This window comes from Hypoxylon trugodes (genome assembly GCF_022578975.1).
Source record: "Hypoxylon trugodes strain CBS 135444 unplaced genomic scaffold F4822scaffold_2, whole genome shotgun sequence".
Classification (NCBI taxonomy): Eukaryota; Fungi; Ascomycota; class Sordariomycetes; order Xylariales; family Hypoxylaceae; genus Hypoxylon; species Hypoxylon trugodes.
In genome coordinates this window covers 2,630,576-2,648,377 of record NW_026250017.1, presented here as the reverse complement: position 1 = coordinate 2,648,377, position 17,802 = coordinate 2,630,576, and the positions used below count along the sequence as shown (strand labels likewise).

The window sequence follows — 17,802 nt, the reverse complement described above, 5'->3', positions numbered from 1 at the left end:
TAAAGCCGAACGAACGAACGACCATCTCCAGATTCTTAATAAGTGGGGTATTCTCTATCGATAAGAAAAAGGATTTAACTGAATGCTACCTTACCTTACCTTATGTAAGCGGAAACTTGGTCGCTCTAGCCGTTTGCTGGAATTTAAGGTCACGTGATATGGGGTAGCGATCCCCTTTTTAGTTAGGAGTACTTGGTACAAATATCATACACGTATTGCGTTGCATGTGTTTTCCTTTAGTTACGTCGATCTACTTGGGTATTTGGGAATCAATCCTTTTCAATGTCACGAATAATTTTCTATTATTCAAAGAAATATGTGATTTATGTCCATATACAATCACTTTCACTATAAAACGTCATTCAAATACATATTTAAAAGTTCGTTATCCCTACACGTATATATACATTAGGTACATAATACTAGGTTCGCAATGAGGAAGGAGAGAAAGAAGAAAAAAAAAAAGGTTAACTGCAAGTTGCGGCTCACATCGGATCTTCCATTCGTTGGATTGGCCCCGTAATCATTGCCACACTAAAAAAGTACTAAGGACGCAAAGCGCTTAGTGAAGTAAACCGGGTACCGGACAAGACACCTGTAACAAGGTCAGCCAACCGTAATAGGCCAAATTAGTTAGTAGGTACAGTAGTACAGTTAGGTACAAACAGTAGGTTCTGGGTAGTGGCTACTGGCCCTGGAGCAAACCCGACCTCGACCGGGGGCCTGGGAAAGAGAGACTGACAGAGAGAGACTCTCCAAACTATCCAAACTAAATCTTTGAACGACCACAATCCTCAAAGTTGCTCCTCTCAAATCGCCTAAAAAGTAATCCACTACATATTTTCCAAGCCATACGAAGCCATACGAACCACACGGTCGCCCTCTACACTAGATACCCCCCCTTTATCAAATCGCATGGTATGTCTCCCTAACTTCTTTTTTACTTTATTTTATTTTTTTCCCCTTTACAGCGCACAAATTATATTGGCGATGCGCCCGTCACCCCGGCGTACCCGCAGATATTAGCAGCAATCTGTTGCTTGTTGCGTTGCTTTGCTTGTCCTCCTCCACGCAACGCAACTCGACGAAACCCCTTAAACTAATTAATTTTTCATCTTAACCACAGACCACAACATCAGCAAACACTTCGCTCCTGCGTATGCCGTTATTTCTCGATCGCTTTCTTTCGACCGTAGCAATATTTTCATACTTGAGCTCCTTCCGGTCGCGTGCATGATCAACAGAAAGGACCCGCTCAACCCTCCGAATCAACTTCCTCGCCCTCCGCGTCTCCATCCCCATCCACACGCTCCTTTTCCATCACGAAAATCATTGCGCCAGTCTTCCTCATGACGGCTGTCGCGAGCCCGCCGACTTTTAATCAGCATAACCGGCCGGCATGGAGTATTAACGGCGGCCACGCCGGTCAGATCAATCCCACGAGTTCCGACGAGCTGACCCGTATGTTTTTGCCTAGAAAGAATTTGCAACGAAACAACTCGTCATCTTCTATCTCCTCCCAATCATCCGTATCTTCTACCTCGACCATCGCCACCACTGGTTCCCAAACGAATGGAAATTCTATGCCAAATCCTGCTGATATGGGCGCGTGGAATAATGGTGCTGGAACGCGAAAACGACCTCAACAGAAGAACCCCTGGCCTTCTCCGAAACCAGACGCCCAGTCCGATTTTGCTAGAATGTCCGCAGGACGTCCACAGTTGGTTGCTGGCTTGAACGGATCTACACCTATGCATACACCATCTTCGATTCTCCCTTCACAAGGTCTCGTCGGGGCGCAACAGGCTATGTCTCGCCCTATGTCTGATTTACCTGCCGGAAACCAACCTGTCCTGTATCTATTATCGCTAAATGGAACCTTCGAGCGCAAGACGATTTCTGTACCATTCTCCCCTGATACCCTTAGGATTGGTCGTCAGACGAATGCTAAGACAGTTCCTACTCCGATAAATGGCTTCTTCGATTCTAAGGTCCTGTCTCGTCAACATGCTGAGATCTGGGCAGACCGTCAAGGAAAAATATGGATCCGCGATGTGAAGTCTTCCAACGGCACTTTCGTCAACGGGACGCGTCTATCCCAGGAGAACCGAGAATCCGAACCACACGAATTGCAGACTGGAGACCATCTCGAGTTAGGTATCGATATTGTAAGCGAGGATCAAAAGACGGTTGTCCATCACAAAGTGGCGGCAAAGGTTGAACACGCAGGCTTCTTGAATCCTTCGAGCAATTTGCTCGATATGAATTTTGGCGATCTCGACCCCGCGAACGGGTCTATGATGATGATGGGGCCGCAGGGTGCTGTTCCTGTTCGACCACGCACTGGAAGCCAAGCTTCTATGGCAAGCAACGGAAGGGTTCTAGCGGGTAACGGCATGGTTGGTCCGCAGGCCAACGCCATGAACCAGCGGGGGCTATTCTTCTCGCCTATCAGCACAGAGCAGATTGTAAAACGACTCCAGGTAAGTCTAATTCGTACTGTTCCATATGGGCATGTCTAATCCAAGATACAGCATGAAATGCGAACTCAGCGTCTCCAATCGCATGATTTGGGCCGAACAAATCAATTTGTTCAGGGACTGCTAACCAAAGAGGATATTAAAGATAGTGAGAAGGTGGAGGCTGCCGAGCAACCGAAGTCGCAAATAATTAATGGGAATGGGATCTCCTTCAGGTCCGACAACAAAACTAGATTTTCTGATCCTCCAGCACCTCCTCCACAGCAACCCTTACCCGAGAAGCCGGATGTTCCATCTCTTAAGCGAGGCATCACAGAGCGCCCTAAACAGCCCAATGGCCAAAGTATGTCGCCAATTCGTCAGGACGGCAATACGAGCCAAATCCTACAGTTGACGGAGGCACTCAACAACGCGAAGCGAGAAATAGAATCCCAAACTTCGCGCATGAAAGATCTTGAAGAAACTCTCCAAAAGGAGAGACAGGCTCGAGAGCTTGCCGAGGAATTGAACAGGCGACTAGAGGAGGCAGCAGCAGCAAAGACGAATGGTGCCCCCGTAAAACCAGAAACCCAAGAGACTGCCTTACAGGAAGCCTTCGAACCCCCCGTCGACGAAATTTCCTCGCCCGCAACCATTACGATACCCAACGACATTAGCAAGACGGCTCCTCAACCTCAGGCAGAGGCTATCGAAGCTTCTGCCACACATTTACACGCTCAGATCGAATCGATGGTGCTCGAAATGAAAGACTTGCGACAACAGCTAGAAGCCTTCAAGCAGCGGGCGGAGACTGCCGAATCAGAAAGAGACGCAGACCGCAAGAGTCTGGCTGAGATGGCGTTGCAAATCCGAAGAGATATCGAGGCTAAAGAAGCCGCTGCACGAGAAAAGGCTCGTTCAGACGCCCGCGTCGAGACTTCTGATAGTTCAACTACCACGAAGGAGCCTCCCACTTCGACGAGGTCGACGTCGCCAGATTTGAAAGAAGGCCAGTCAACCCCCAGCGATCTTAATGGGCAACCAACGCTATCAAGAACCAATACTATAACGCCTCAGTCGGCAGCATCTGGCATTATCCAGCGCGACCAGGTGTTGGCAAACAGCATACCTTACGCGTCGATGATAGGTGTAGTACTCATTGGCATGGGTCTAATGGCCTATATAAACGGATGGCAAACCCAACCAAAACTCGAGCGATGAACCACCCATAGACACAGCCGAGTATAGTTCATGCGCCCGGGCACCGCCGAAACCAACCAGATATCGATTTCATCCATTCATCACATACTACGACTCTTCCCTTTGTACCTATTCTATAATAAGCTCGTTCGACTACTGTATCTCGAGATACTAGTCTTTTTGTAACAAGGCATCGCTTTGGAACCGGCGTTAGGGTAGCGGCAAGCGGTTTACGTCAGGAAGGCTAAGGGTTCAGGGACTTTTTCTTCTATTCATCTTTTATACTGTTTACGGTGCGCAGCGCCTATCAGTGCCAATGATCACGCGGTCAGCCCCTTGGCCTTCATGGGGATTCATTTGTGTTAGGATACAGGGGAACCAAAATCAAAACGAAGCAAAGCTCTATGGCTGTATTGAGATCGCCCTGTTAAGGCATAGTGGCTAGCAGAAACAGAATGCAATGTTATGCATTTCAGAACCTAGAGTCTGCATATTTCTATGTAGTAGGGATAGTTTAGTCGCAGAGCTCGGTAGGAGATAGTACAGCATCATCATCACCTGCTGACCGACTACATGGTCGTTAGTGGTAGTATTTGTTGCTGTTTGCTGAGTTGGTATGGACAATGAAATACTTTTACTCCTATCTCTTACTTTTGCATTAGTAGTGACTGCAATAGAAATGTATGATTATGTATAATACGTCAGCTGACGGTCATAAACATGACAAAGCTCACATACAATTATTATAGACTACCTTTTTCAGATGAGGTTAATTTGACTATACATGACCAACTCATTTGAATGAACTTTTCAACCCTTAAACAATCCTCGGAATTGAGGTTACTACCCGTTACCTAGACAGTATTAGCCCTATCATCATAGATATGAAGGATTCATAATACACCGCTGATAGCCCCCGCCACTATGCGGAACATAAAAATGGGAGCCTTCCTGTCCAAAATGCCCATTTTCTTATTCCTCACCTCCGTCGCATTACTCCACGGAGCTGGATAACCCAAATTATAAGTCGTATTCCGCCCACAAGGATATTATCTAGGCTTGGAGGGATCAGATTCACCAATATTGGTCTTTATCAGCTGAGGCATTTCAACTACATTCGGTCGTCGCCAGCGCAGCCTTGAGATTTCTTAGAGCTTTATCCTTTCTAGATGTTTTTCTCAGCTCAAATGAAGTCATTGACGCTGCTGGCGTGTCTGGCCGCATTTTCAGGCACGGCCTTGGCTGACAAGAAACGGCTCATAATTGATACCGATATGCTCAATTTTGATGACGATCCATTAGCTATTGGCTTGGCAAATATCTTCCAAAATTGGGGGGAAGTGGAATTAATCGGCGTCTTCTCAAGTACAATCCCTTTCTAAATTTCGTCGCTAAATCTTGAAGTCGTTGCAGTTAATAACAAGATGAGCAGGTATCAATAGTCGATATGCACCACCGGGCATCGATGCTATCAACACGTATTTTGGACACCCGGATATACCCGTGGCAATTCAGAAGCCCGTTGATAATCTGGTTAGTTCTCGCAGCGGCAACTTTCCAACTTAAGTATAGAGGGTGGGATTAAGCTCATCGCACGTCGTTGCAGACACAATGGCCGGACTTCCCTGAATACGGCGATTACCTCACGGGACTAACCTATAACTTCACGGAGGATATCCGCGACGGCACAAATACCCCCGATCCAGGTACGTACGCTCAACCACCCCCCTAAAAATAAATCTAATCTCGTTAGTATCCTCATACCGCTACCTCCTCTCCATCTCGAGCAACTCCTCCATCATCCTCGCCGTAATCGGATTCTTCGACAACCTCTACCACCTCCTACACTCAGGCCCAGACTCTATATCCCCATTAACCGGCGCCGAGCTTCTAACCTCCAAAGTGGCTGAACTAGTAGTCCAAGCCAACGATGTGGGATACTCATACAACACGGACTACCACAACGCTACCTTCGCACAGTACGTCCTAAACTGGTGGCCCGGAAACCTAACCTTTGCATCGGATGATGTAGGCGAGAATACGCTTATCGGAAGCCGTATCACGACGGAGTTAAACGTAACGACGAACCCGGTGGGCTATGCGCTGAGGAAGAATATTGGGTATGGAGAGACGCATTATGTGTGGGATGCTGTGGCGGTGTATTATGCGGTTTGTGGGCTTGATGATGTGTTTAGTTGGAAGTATCCCGCTGGGGGGCATGTGAGGTTGAATGGCTCGGCTTATGCTACTTGGGAGAATGGGACAGGGAAGGGGACGGGATTGCAGAATTCGATTGAGTTCAGGGTTCCTAATACGACGTTCGCAGAGAGGTTGGAGGATACGCTTCTCTGGGAGCCAGGACAGCGTGTGCCGGAGAGGAGTTGGTGTAAGAATTGAGTTGGAAAAGGGGGTGAGGTTGATGCGTGAGGACTGTGATATCATGTGGGATGGGCTCATTAACTTCAATTCTTTACCTAAATAATCATAATACTATTAATTTGAAGACGGCGTTTTCTATATTCGCAATACATGCTAATGATGCTATGATTCAAGACAGGATGTGGTTGATTTCCGTATAGTCAAGTTGCTGATCTCAGCCGACATAATTGGGGGCTATATCTAATCCTAGATACTCATTAAAACCCAACTTTCCCCTTGCTCCTTCGGCTTGTTTCCTTCTCTCTTTTTTAAAAGAGTCAATTGTTTAGCTATTCTCGATTAACATACTATTCTGATGAGTACATCAAGTGATTGGGCGGCTTGGGAGCAATCGCTCAAAGTGAAAGGATGTCCAGCTTCTTGTTGGGTTCGGAACCTTCCGATGCCCAATATCCAAGATAATTCGGAGTCGAATAACCAGACAAAGCCACCTTCAGTTGACGAGAAAATAAGAGAGGCTGCTGCTAAAAAGTTGTACCAAACAATAAAACCATGGCAGACCCGAATCCTTCGCGTTGACCCCGCCACCAAATTCGAAAATCCTCTTATATGCACGCTTCTAGTTGCCGACGTTATAGTTCATGAGGGTCTCGGGGTTGTCGAGGAAGACGGTCCTCGAGAAATTCACTATGAAGCACTGTCGTATACATGGGGTGCACCGATCTTCTCACGGCCGATTCAAATAAATAGGATCCAATTTTTCATTACGGATAACCTTGACTCCGCCCTGCGTCATCTTCGTCTGGGTGATGCGAAAAGGTATTTATGGGTGGATGCACTCTGTATCAACCAATTTGACGTCAAAGAAAAGTCGGTTCAAGTAGGTCGGATGTTTCCGATATACCAGAAAGCCCGCAGAGTCGTTGCGTGGAATTCGGGATGGACAAGAGAGAAATGCGACATTCTATCTACAGTCCTCGAAAACATGTCGAGCAACCAGAAGCATAGTGATGACTGTCTTGTACGTCTGAAGGACCTACGTCAATTTCTCTCAAGTGCCTGCGAGCCCCCTTTATTTAAGCGGACTTGGGTTAGACAAGAGACATTCGCAGCGAGGGAATTAGTGATGCAGTTCAGTGATCTCACGATCTCCTGGAGAGACTACGAGCGCATTAAGGACTATATCGACTCAATACGGGGACGTGTGGATGCGGGTCCCGAGTCCGGCATCCCAGATTTTACAGATTTTACAGACGCGCTCTACCTCAAGTCCCCCTTTAACGCGATCATGACATTGGTGCAACCCGACTACAAACACGACCATAAATCACGTAACGAACGACACAAGGCGGCGAGGCATGCTCCAGTATCGCTCCTTGATGCACTTATATTTTCATCGTCATTTGGAGTCACGGACCCCCGAGACTTGGTTTACGGGATACTAGGATTTACGACGGTTCCCATTTCACAAGGGGTTACAAATACGCATCGGGCAACATTGAAAGTTGACTATAGTCGCTCCGTTTCTGAAGTATACCAGGATGTTGTCAAGTACGAGATTAGTCGGTCAGGATCGTTAGCCATTCTTGACTTTGCTGGATCTCGTCCGACACCGGATCTTCCGTCATGGACCCCTGACTGGAAGACCTATGACCCAAAGCTTGCGCAGCATCGTGTTTTGAACAGAACTAACTCGTGGAAATACGGGTTCATCGATGTTCAGAAGATCGGAGCGTCCTGGAAACCGGCCCCACAACCGTCAGATACATACGGAGTCCTATACACCCGGGGCGTCGTTCTCGGCACCATACAAGATGACATAGACGAAAATACGGGTTGGAAGCCGTTCGTTTCTCCATATTTCGAGGCCGGTTTTAAGGAGAGATTCGGAGGAAGGGGCTTTGACGACGAGAAACTTTTCCCGGGCGTGAAGCGCGACTACAAATCGACATTCCACAATCTTTACGATGACGTGGGTCTACCGCTCTATGGCGGGAAAGTTTCAGGAGTGAGACCGAGCAAGGCTTGCGAGAGGTTGTTGACCTTGGCACAGGTTGAAATGCTCGATAAAATTAAATCGACGGTTCGAAACCGAATCATTGTACCACCGGAACCTATCCGATGGAACCATATCATCGGATTAGCATCGCCGAGCATATCATTAGCACCCAAGACATCTTTAACTAATGATATCATCGTGTTGTTCCAAGGAGCACGCTGTCCATTCGTCATTAGACGCATTGGTCAGGAAAAACATATTTTGGTAGGGAGGGCCGTATTTCCTCTTTGGTATGAACATAAGTCGGCGTCTTTTGATGATTTGAGCGTGTATGAGAGAACATGGTCCAGCAATAACGCTGTTTATACGGAGACTTCCGACGTATTGGAAAGTAGATTTTTATGGCCCGAAACAATGGCATCAGTCTGGAGACCCGTTCTTGAGGATGCCGAGTTTCTGGGTGCGTTGGAGGATTTCACCCTTACATAAAGGTGAAATCCTTACATAAACCAAGGGATTCTTAAAATGAATTGGTAGAAATTATTGGTTAAGGGAGAGACAATTAAGTTGAAGCTAACATACTGAGTCAATTGCGTTAGTGCCAAAGATGAATGACTTTTGCTAATCCGATGTCGGTTAAGTTCCGAAAAGATTCGGTATAGATCCGAAAATCTTGCTGCACGATTGCATAAACTGGGACAATAAGGAAGCTGCAACTGCAATCCACCTCCGCATCGGCAAATTAGCCGATTCCAAATCATTATCAGAGTCCATCCCGACTGCCTGACCTGACCGTATCTTTTGACTCTATCGGGTAGCTCCAAAGATTCTTTGTTCTTTCATGTACCATTCAACCTATCTGACTTCGATTTGGGTTCTCCAACACTCGAAGCCGTACTTATCGTTGACATATACAGACGTGGAGGTCGTGTAAGTTACTATAACCTCCTCTCTCACAGCACTATTGGGAAATAGCAGTTCCTCTTTTTCACCATATTTCTAATTGATCATTCACGATGGGCGCGTTTTTTGAAACCATCTCGGATTCCCTTATTGAATGGACTCTTCAACAAAAAGTCTTCTGGGTCTCTACGGCACCATTGTCGGGAAAGGGCCATGTCAACGTCTCCCCGAAAGGAGGTAAGGCCTTCGGTATTCCCAATAACAAAACATTCTGGTATGTGGATATGACGGGTTCCGGCAACGAAACCATTTCACATCTTTTAGAACCGGGCAATGGCCGAATCACCATCCTCTTCAACGCCTTCGAAGGCCCACCGCGCATCTTGAGATTCTGGGGTAAGGGTCGTGTGCTAGAACATGGATCACCCGAGTTCAACGAAATTGTCGAACGCGAGAACATCGAAGTCATTCCGGGTACCCGTTCGATTATCGTGGTAGATATTCATCAAGTCGGCACTTCGTGTGGTTATTCGGTACCATTCTTTGACTTTAAAGAATTCCGAACTACCCTTAACGATTTCTTCAAGCGCAAGGAGGAAAAATATCTAGCGGGGAATGAAAAGGAGAGCATGGATCGCTATTGGGCGCTAAAGAACGCCTGGAGTATGGACGGCTTGCCCGGCATGCAGAGGGGTCTTAAGGCTGGACGCCTCTACGCTATCAACCCTGTAAAGAAGATGGTTGGACCGTTCGCTCCCAAAAATGGCGTCAACTTACGAGTCTTCAATAACTTCCAAGTCGAACACTTGATCATCATAGTATTATCTCTCTTACTCGCCATCTCGCTTGCGACGCATCCTGCTTTACAGCTCCAGGCTCAGACACGGATCCGAGAAGCTATGCAAGCTGTGCCGGATGCACTACCGAGTTCTGTCAGATTCCGAGACTGATTTTGAACGCTAAATGGTTTTCATGACACATCGTTTTCGCTTCACGAATGAGAAGCACGATACAAACAAAAATATTCGGCGAGGGTAATGTGGGATACTCTCGGGGGATACGAATGATTAACAATGTCTTAAGGGAAATGCATCAATATCCTTTCCTTGAACTGGTCTTAACGGCGAGCAGCACTCGTTTAAGATATGGGGAATGTCTTGAGGAGTCAGCATTGCCAGCTGCTGAAAATGTTAACGACAACGAAACGACAATCAAATACTGACTCCTTATATATCAGCATCGGTCTGAAATGGAATGACTTTTGAATATAGGCTAGCAATTGAGGATTACCATTAACAAGTTCCCTTGCATGGTGCTGACTGGAGGGTAGGTATTCTGTGCCGCTCGCGCAAGTACGGATTTCGTTTAGGTAGGCCCGTCAGGTACGGGTTTCGTATTTGTACGCCCTTTGTCACTCTCGACGCATACCTAGAGTCATTGAATTGGTAAAGTTGGGACAGAAGAATAAAAGTAAATAACTAAAGGATAATAGGCATTTCTCATCCAACTAAGAGATAGCATCATGTCCACGTCCATCTTCGAGCTAATCCCCCAGTCTTCTCAAGTCTACCGGCGTAGTGGATCTCATTTTAAGTAGATGGTGGGATCTGCAGTGTATGTCAACTATAGCTACGGGGTTCCATTTTAGGGGTTGTCCACTAGGGCTGGTGTCGCGAGAACAATGCGATTGGCGGAAGGAGACGCTATAATATCAATATGCACCTCGTACAACCGCTAATTTTCCTTCCCCAGTCGACCAAGTTTAGGTACGGTCCGCTTCTAATTATTTCAAGGTTAGCCTTCAGCGCTTTCCCTGAAAACCTACAGCGTCGCATTCAGCCTCGGTAGAGCCTAGGAAGGGATGAGGGGAAAGCTACAGTGATCTGTTGTTAGTGCGGATTTATTCTTGCATTGATACCGAAATCCGGCTGCGTTATGGCCCCCTATGATGTTATAACATTAGCAGGAGACCCCTGGCCACTAAACTGCAACCTAGTTCCTTTCATATATCACCAACTATGTTGTGTAACTTCACACATTGTTTATGATCCGGCGGTGAGCACTTATTACTTGGCGTTATTAGACGACCTCTGTTTGTAGCCGAGTATACACTTCGAATCATTATCATCGTCGCGCGTAGTTTAGCAAGTTTTTGGTTCGATATTCGAAGCATCGCAAGGCTGGCTGGTGTGGATAGTGTCGTTTGTCATATAATTATTACTTCCACCTACAATACAATGGCTTGTAAGTTTTAATTTTTATAACTCTACGTGTTAATGGTAAGTACTAATTAAATCAATAGTGACCATAGCAGGAGCCGCTGCAGGCAGCGCTGCTCTTGCGGCATACTTGGATGCGAAGTTTCACATCCGCAATGATATCAGAGGGGGTAGCACGAAGATGCGAGCCCTGGGATCTGCGAAACTCATCATGGAGAAGCACCGACAGGGAAAAACACACATCTACCATACATTTGAGAGTCATGCGAATAGCTCCAAAGGTGATCTCACTTTCTTGGTCTTCGAAGGTCGCGAGTGGACATACAAAGACATTTTCAAGGCCATCCAACCCGTCGGCAACTGGCTGATGAAAGACCTGGGAATTGAAAAGGGCGAGATGGTCGCGCTGGACGGCGGAAACAGCCCCGAATTCATCTTAGTCTGGCTTGCTTTGGAAGCCATTGGCGCTCCCGTTGCCTTCATAAATTGCAACCTCACAGGCCAACCATTGGTCCACAGCGTTAAAGTCGCTAAAGCCCGATACTTGCTCTCGGACTCAGATGTTCGTCCCCTCATCTCTCCAGTCGAAGAAGAGCTCGCTTCCTCCGGAACGAAGACCATCTACTACAGTCCTGAGTTTATAAGCACACTCAAAGACACAGAAATGCTCCCCGCATCACGTCGCGCTAATGTTACCCCTAACGACGTGGGGGCCCTGATATACACTTCCGGCACCACGGGGAAGCCCAAAGGCACAGTTATCACCCGTGCGCGGTGGATGCTCCTCGAGAATTCCGGCTTGATGATGGGTCTGAAGCCTGGCGAAAGGATGTACACCTGTCTCCCACTCTACCACGCCGCTGCGCAAGGTCTGTGTTGCCTACCTTGTGCAGGTGTCGGAGCTACTATGGTTCTATCGCGGAGGTTTTCGCATAAGACTTTCTGGCCCGAGGTTCATGCTTCGAAGGCGACGAGGATACAATATGTCGGCGAACTAACGAGATACCTCCTGAACGCTGAGCCAAGCCCGTTGGATAAGGGTCACGTATGTAACATCTAGGACTCAAATTTGTAGTTACTATGGTTGCTAACATCTAACGTAGCATGTCTACCTGGCGTCCGGTAACGGTATGAGACCAGATATCTGGGAGGCCTTTCGAGAAAGGTTCGGTATTGAAACAATTTTTGAATACTATGCTGCAACAGACGGAGTTGGAATGCTGGTATGTAAAACATTCACTATTCCTTAAAGCAGACCCCTAACTAACGCCTGTGTAGTACGTAAAACGCTCCCAAACTCCACCCACTGCCCACCCCAGGCGATCCTCTAGCGCGCTAAAATGCGCCGAAAAATAGAGCATACCTCCTAAATTGCAGCGTCTCAGTTCACTAACAAACTTCACCAGGATCAACATAAACCGCGGCGACTTCGGTATTGGCGCCATCGCAATCCGCGGACCAATCTTCCACCTCCTCAACGGGTCCAACGAAGTACGCGTGCACATCGACCCAGACACACAAGAAATAATCCGCGGTAAAAACGGCTTCGCCATAAAATGCAAGACAAACGAACCCGGCGAAATGATCGCACGCGTGGATCCAGCGAGCATATCGAATCCAGGCGGTACGCCGAAATACTACGGCAACGCGGAAGCGGGTGAGAAGAGGTTAGTCAGAGATGTCTTCGCGAAAGGTGATATATGGTTCCGATCCGGCGACGCCATGCGTTTGGACCCCGAAGGAAGATTGTTTTTCGTGGATCGCTTGGGTGATACCTTTCGCTGGCACTCGGAAAACGTATCCACGACTGAAGTCGAAAACGCGGCGAGTTCGTTTCCGCAGGTTGCCGAGGTCAATGTGTATGGAGTAGCCGTGCCGAATACGGAGGGAAGGGCTGGGTGTATGGCTATTGTTGCCGCGGAGGGCGTTTCGACGACGTTGGAGGATATAGAAAGTGGACGGGGTTTGGATTTGAAGGGGTTGGCGGAGCATTGTCTTGCGGAGTTGCCGCGGTATGCGGTGCCTATTTTTGTTAGGGTGGTTAAGGAGTTAGAGTACACTGGGACGATGAAGATCCAGAAAGGACGTTTAAGAGCAGAAGGTATAGAGTTAGAAGCTATTGAGAAAGCAGCAAAGGAAAAGGGAGCGGAAGTGGATGCGATATATTGGTTACCGCCCGGCGGGAAAGCATACGTTCCGTTCCGGAACAGAGAGTTACAGGAGCTTAAGAGCGGTACAGTTCGATTATGATTACCTGGGTATCGAAGAGGTACGTGTATAAGTATTTAGTCAATTGTGGGTATAAAATTCAAGAATGCAAATGCCTCGTGAGATTGGCATGTCTTTGCTGTACTATGCGTGGCCTACGCGTGGCTTACGTGCTAATATTGAAGTCTTGAAGATCTTCGAAGAACGGTAAATTATTGACCTGAAACCTCGGATCTAGGGCCGAATATTGAGTTGTCGAAGTTGCCTCTATAGGCTTGGTTACCATTCAAGAATTCGATATTCTAGACAGCCAGCATTTCACTTTGTTCCTTGTACCACTCGAAAGCTTCGGATCTAACAAGCCGATCCGACGTTTGTCGGATCATCTCCGAAATATTTTAAAGCTTATGTAACGTTCGGAAAGGGAGACAACTTGCTTGCCATGCCTAAAACGACCAATTTGCCAGACTCAAATCGATTTTTCATTGCCTAGCATCCACAACATTTCGTGAAGGTACGTCGTTTATTATTACTAGGTCATCATAAATCATTGCAATTTCCGGGGCTAAGCAAGTAACCAGCCTCACTACCTAGCATAGAAAGTTATAAGAAAGTCGATAATCCAGCGCCTGTTCACTTTAAGCTATACCAGCTCATAATCCCTAATTCTGCCTGAGTTCCATCCTGATTTCAGTTTTCCCATAACCTCAACGTAATCCCTCGCTGTAAACCCTCCGCGAGCGCCTAATCCGTAATCCCGAAAAACGCCAATGAAAAAAATGAAAAAAAGATTCAAGCATCAAGCCCGAAGCGTGAAGAGCTCATTTCCAAAAGCTGGTGCTTCCATCGCAACTCCTCCGGGGAGAAATTAAGAAACTTCTCCTGTGCACATATATGGAAATAGTTGCAATCGGGGATAATACGCTCCGACTCGTACACGACGCGATACCACTCCGCTCCCGCAGACAAAGGGACGTCCTTCATCTCACGCCAACCCGCTGCGAGGGTTGATTCCGGAGGAAAACCCTGATATCCTTCAAAAACAAATAGTGAGCCACTAGGATCCTTAATTCATATCCCAAACAAACATACCAGATGAACCACTCCGGCCCGAGGACGAACTGGACGAAGGTGTCAAATCGATACCATCCGACGCTAACAACTCCAATCAGCCATTTGTGAATGAACTAAAGCCGCCGGCTCACTTTTGGCGCTCCCCAAAATGACCATGAGTCTCCGAATTCATTAGAGGGGGGCTCACAAGGCGAAGTATCCTCCGGGATGCTGACAGTTTCAAAATCCGGACTCTCGATCAAATCACGTCTCGATTCTTCCCCTTCTCTTATTGCTTGTTCTTCAATTTCTTGTTCTTGCGCTTCTCTCACTGCTGCTTCTTCCTCCGCCAGTCTTGTTGATTCCTCCTCCTGTGCCTTCATTCTTGCCTCTTCCCTTGCTTGCTTCCTCGCTGCCTTTCGCTCTTTTGTCCATTTTGCCTTCTTTTTGGGTTTCACTGCCACCACTGCACCGTCTTGGGAGTCGGAATAGGTTGCAACTGTAGATAGACGGTCTACTGAGTCTGGCTGGGGCTCGCAGGCTGCTTCCGTCGCGGGTTGAGGGTCCGGTACCATTTCAGGAATAGTCGCGACTGTAGTTGGCTGAGGGTCCGGGTAAGTCTCCATTGTAGTTGGCTCAGCTTGGGCTGCTTTCTCACGACACATATCGATCATGAGTTGGAAGAGAGCCGTCGTGATTGAGTAAGGCGCGCTAGAATTATCCGGTTGCAGAGTAGGGGTAGCTTGACCGTTGACAACGGGTTCAACTACGGATTTCAGGAGGAAGTCATGGAACCATTTATCGTCAGCTTCGACACGGCGTGCATATCCCACGGCGTTAAGAACGTGCCGCAGCGATAATTGACCCCCAAACCGTTCCATTTCAACCTTTGCGAGATCTTCGAGGATAGGCATTTCACATTCGCGCGCAAGCGTGTATACTTGAAAGCTCGTCGCAAATTCGGTAGCTACCTTCTCTTCTGGAGAAGATCCCGTCGGTTCTAGGCCCTGATAGGTGCCAGTGTAGAGGAAATGAATTAAAACGTGACCAGCGCCGATACTACCAACGAACCATGCACTCTTCCTGTAACGAGACTCTAGCTTAGGGTACTTGAAAAGGGCGGTGTCGGTTACATGTAGGCAACCCTCTTTAAATCCAAGGCGGAGTGAGATGTCACCTCCATATGGGCTAAGATGAGGTTGCTATTGTTAGTAATGCACAAAAGAGTAGGTTGATGGCACCTTACGATTTTGTAGGCCGTTCATTCGACACGTCCGGCCGGGTTTCTTGAGCAGTCTTCGCTTCCATTGTATCTCTTCGAAGAGTTCCACAACTTAGCTAGTTGGTCTAGTTAGGAAGCTTGTTAGTTGGTGATAGTATCCCCCAAATCGAATATGGAAAATGAAGTATGGAGGATGAAGTATGGGGTTTTAAGTACGGGAGCTGAATGCTAGCCCTGGGTGGTGAGGGGTCTTGTTTTGTACTAGAGCTCATGCCTGTGCATGCTGGGGTGTGCGTTATAAGTATAAGAAGGTTCCCCTCTTTTATTCTTACAACTAGGCAACTGCTAGGCAGCTACCCGCTAGGCCGCGCAAACGCCATTAGCTAGAGGTACATGCACCTAAAATACCCACTATTCCCTCCTGTAAGAATCAACTTAAATCGTGGTTATCTTGTAAAGCGGCCAACAAGGTTGCACAGCAGCTAACCACGGACCAGCTAGATATATTATGTGGCACTAGCTGTTCCATGTGTTCCTTAAGCATTGAGCACGGTATCTTAGATGCTAGACGTTAACCAATTCACATGCTGGAGGATAGACATGCGATCATAGTACCAAGGCAATTCGCACAGATTTCGCACATTACCTAGGTATCAGTCATCATTATCAATACTAGTTTCGAAATAGCAAGTGCTTCATAAGGATATCAACTTGAGGATGCGCGCCGTTGTTTTAGAATGCCCAGTACAGCTTAACTTTAACGCTCTGGACGTTATTGCTCCACCCTCCAAATCTTGCACGACCCCAAACAGTAATCATGTCCCCGAATTTCAAGTTCCTGATAAATTCGCCATTGCCAGTACTTCTACCTCGGCCAATCTCTTCCAATTCGTTTGCTGCTGGAAGTTCTGGGTTGATATTGTCGTCCCAAGACCATTCAATATGATGGTGTTGCATATTCTTTTCGGCGTGTTTGTTCCGTTGTATACAATGATCCTCAGTGGGAAGTAATTCATGTTTGTACTTCATAGCGGAATCGTTGCTTGTGTCATTTATAACAGGAGGCCAAACGGAACGGATTGCACAAGTTGGGATGTTTGCGGTCTTGCTTGAGCTATCCGAGTTTTGTCGATCAGAGCACGTGGGGGGACCTAAGGGATAATCAGCGTTTTGAGTGTATAAACCATGATCCACGCTCTGTTTCTCACATTCATTATTCATATCGAAACGCTCCAATCCCACATCAAACCAGGTAAAAGAATTGCGATAGGTACCGTAATCGTCATGGTGACTACTCCAACCCTGGTCGCAACTCACAATATCAAAGACCACTTTTCGGAATGGATGCTCCAATGTGGAAACGGGTCCTTCTATGAACTCGTGTAAATTGGACTCAGGATACTCCTTTTCAAGAGATTTTGGGGCAGACTGAGTTTTCCAAAGATCATGGCTGAGCGGTGACCATTTGTTAAGGCCCAGAGGTTCGGTGCGAAGCTATTAACCAGTATAAGCTAAAGCTAACGAGAGATATAAGGGCTACCGATATAGATGTAGTATTGTACTAACCAAGAATTGATTCTCGCCTTGGCCTCCACCACGAATCGAGATGCGACCGTCCGGGCGATCAGCACAATCAAGCACGGCGACGGAACAAGCCCAATATTCAGCATATTCGAGTATCATATCAACTAGCTCAGGAGGTAGGTTCCTATCCTCGGACAATATGTCCCTCACCTCCAAAGCATCTTCAGGTGTGATCTCATATGAGGTAGTGAAATTTGGTGGCGATACGTCTCTGCGACGGAATAAAGGGTTCCTTCGCCTAGGAATCCTACCAAGCATACCTCCTCTTCCGCGGTCCATGATGCTAGGTGCGCCTAAGAAATCAAGAGTAATATCAACGAGATGTAGAAGTTGAGAAGTGAACAGTATAGATATTAAGAGGAGAAATAGGGTAATCTCGACGAACTCGAACATGTTTAAAGTAGAAATGCCTGGATAGGCAGCAAGCTAGGATATGTATAATAAAGTGGCCGGGTGGGGACAAGACAAGCTGGAGAATGAACTACCTAGGTACTACTTCCCAAATAAGGATATGTCATAGGCAGCTACAATCAAGCACTACCTCTTGGCGCAAGTTAAGTCCTACGTCAGTGAATA

The 17,802-nt window shown here is 47.1% G+C and overlaps 7 protein-coding genes across 7 annotated transcripts; 5 read left to right on the top strand and 2 right to left on the bottom strand.

Annotated features, from left to right (window-relative positions):
* The first annotated feature begins 709 nt into the window (after positions 1-709).
* Positions 710-4,421, top strand: F4822DRAFT_391308 (uncharacterized protein). The gene is made up of 3 exons (XM_051457109.1): positions 710-918; positions 1,127-2,483; positions 2,535-4,421. The coding sequence occupies exons 2-3, from the start codon at positions 1,350-1,352 to the stop codon at positions 3,678-3,680; spliced, it is 2,280 nt and encodes a 759-aa protein (XP_051318293.1). The 5' UTR covers positions 710-918; positions 1,127-1,349; the 3' UTR covers positions 3,681-4,421.
* Positions 4,422-4,426: 5 nt separating this feature from the next.
* Positions 4,427-6,182, top strand: F4822DRAFT_391297 (uncharacterized protein). Its single transcript, XM_051457108.1, has 4 exons — positions 4,427-5,024; positions 5,092-5,192; positions 5,266-5,365; positions 5,413-6,182. The coding sequence occupies exons 1-4, from the start codon at positions 4,829-4,831 to the stop codon at positions 6,054-6,056; spliced, it is 1,041 nt and encodes a 346-aa protein (XP_051318292.1). The 5' UTR covers positions 4,427-4,828; the 3' UTR covers positions 6,057-6,182.
* A 298-nt stretch (positions 6,183-6,480) lies between these two features.
* On the top strand, positions 6,481-8,526 carry F4822DRAFT_425722 (heterokaryon incompatibility protein-domain-containing protein; the record flags this gene model as incomplete). Its single annotated transcript, XM_051460398.1, has 1 exon — positions 6,481-8,526. The coding sequence occupies one exon, from the start codon at positions 6,481-6,483 to the stop codon at positions 8,524-8,526; it is 2,046 nt and encodes a 681-aa protein (XP_051318291.1).
* Positions 8,527-8,926: 400 nt separating this feature from the next.
* F4822DRAFT_131533 (uncharacterized protein) lies at positions 8,927-10,534 on the top strand. The gene has a single exon (XM_051452717.1). The coding sequence runs from the start codon at positions 9,054-9,056 to the stop codon at positions 9,888-9,890; it is 837 nt and encodes a 278-aa protein (XP_051318290.1). The 5' UTR covers positions 8,927-9,053; the 3' UTR covers positions 9,891-10,534.
* A 643-nt stretch (positions 10,535-11,177) lies between these two features.
* F4822DRAFT_425720 (fatty acid transporter) lies at positions 11,178-13,409 on the top strand (the record flags this gene model as incomplete). Its single annotated transcript, XM_051460397.1, has 4 exons — positions 11,178-11,184; positions 11,243-12,204; positions 12,263-12,324; positions 12,566-13,409. The coding sequence occupies 4 exons, from the start codon at positions 11,178-11,180 to the stop codon at positions 13,407-13,409; spliced, it is 1,875 nt and encodes a 624-aa protein (XP_051318289.1).
* Positions 13,410-14,159: 750 nt separating this feature from the next.
* On the bottom strand, positions 14,160-15,728 carry F4822DRAFT_425719 (uncharacterized protein; the record flags this gene model as incomplete). The annotated part of the gene is made up of 4 exons (XM_051460396.1): positions 14,160-14,401; positions 14,460-14,522; positions 14,629-15,608; positions 15,667-15,728. 4 exons carry the CDS (start codon positions 15,726-15,728, stop codon positions 14,160-14,162), a joined length of 1,347 nt encoding a protein of 448 aa, XP_051318288.1.
* A 426-nt stretch (positions 15,729-16,154) lies between these two features.
* On the bottom strand, positions 16,155-17,685 carry F4822DRAFT_391285 (uncharacterized protein). The gene is made up of 3 exons (XM_051457107.1): positions 17,209-17,685; positions 16,851-17,136; positions 16,155-16,793 (listed from the first exon to the last, which is right to left on the bottom strand). The coding sequence occupies exons 1-3, from the start codon at positions 17,617-17,619 to the stop codon at positions 16,375-16,377; spliced, it is 1,116 nt and encodes a 371-aa protein (XP_051318287.1). The 5' UTR covers positions 17,620-17,685; the 3' UTR covers positions 16,155-16,374.
* Positions 17,686-17,802: the final 117 nt, after the last annotated feature.

What these genes read in the sequence shown, in the direction of transcription:
- F4822DRAFT_391308 (XM_051457109.1), top strand. Translation starts at nt 1,350, where the DNA reads ATGACGGCTGTCGCGAGCCCGCCGACTTTTAATCAGCATAACCGGCCG. An exon ending in AGATTGTAAAACGACTCCAG is followed by an intron (nt 2,484 to 2,534) that starts GTAAGTCTAATT and finishes TCCAAGATACAG; the next exon opens with CATGAAATGCGAACTCAGCG.
- F4822DRAFT_391297 (XM_051457108.1), top strand. Translation starts at nt 4,829, where the DNA reads ATGTTTTTCTCAGCTCAAATGAAGTCATTGACGCTGCTGGCGTGTCTG. An exon ending in ATTAATCGGCGTCTTCTCAA is followed by an intron (nt 5,025 to 5,091) that starts GTACAATCCCTT and finishes CAAGATGAGCAG; the next exon opens with GTATCAATAGTCGATATGCA. An exon ending in AGAAGCCCGTTGATAATCTG is followed by an intron (nt 5,193 to 5,265) that starts GTTAGTTCTCGC and finishes ACGTCGTTGCAG; the next exon opens with ACACAATGGCCGGACTTCCC.
- F4822DRAFT_131533 (XM_051452717.1), top strand. Translation starts at nt 9,054, where the DNA reads ATGGGCGCGTTTTTTGAAACCATCTCGGATTCCCTTATTGAATGGACT.
- F4822DRAFT_391285 (XM_051457107.1), bottom strand. Translation starts at nt 17,619, where the DNA reads ATGTTCGAGTTCGTCGAGATTACCCTATTTCTCCTCTTAATATCTATA. An exon ending in AAGGCGAGAATCAATTCTTG is followed by an intron (nt 17,137 to 17,208) that starts GTTAGTACAATA and finishes ACTGGTTAATAG; the next exon opens with CTTCGCACCGAACCTCTGGG. An exon ending in TTTCGATATGAATAATGAAT is followed by an intron (nt 16,794 to 16,850) that starts GTGAGAAACAGA and finishes ATTATCCCTTAG; the next exon opens with GTCCCCCCACGTGCTCTGAT.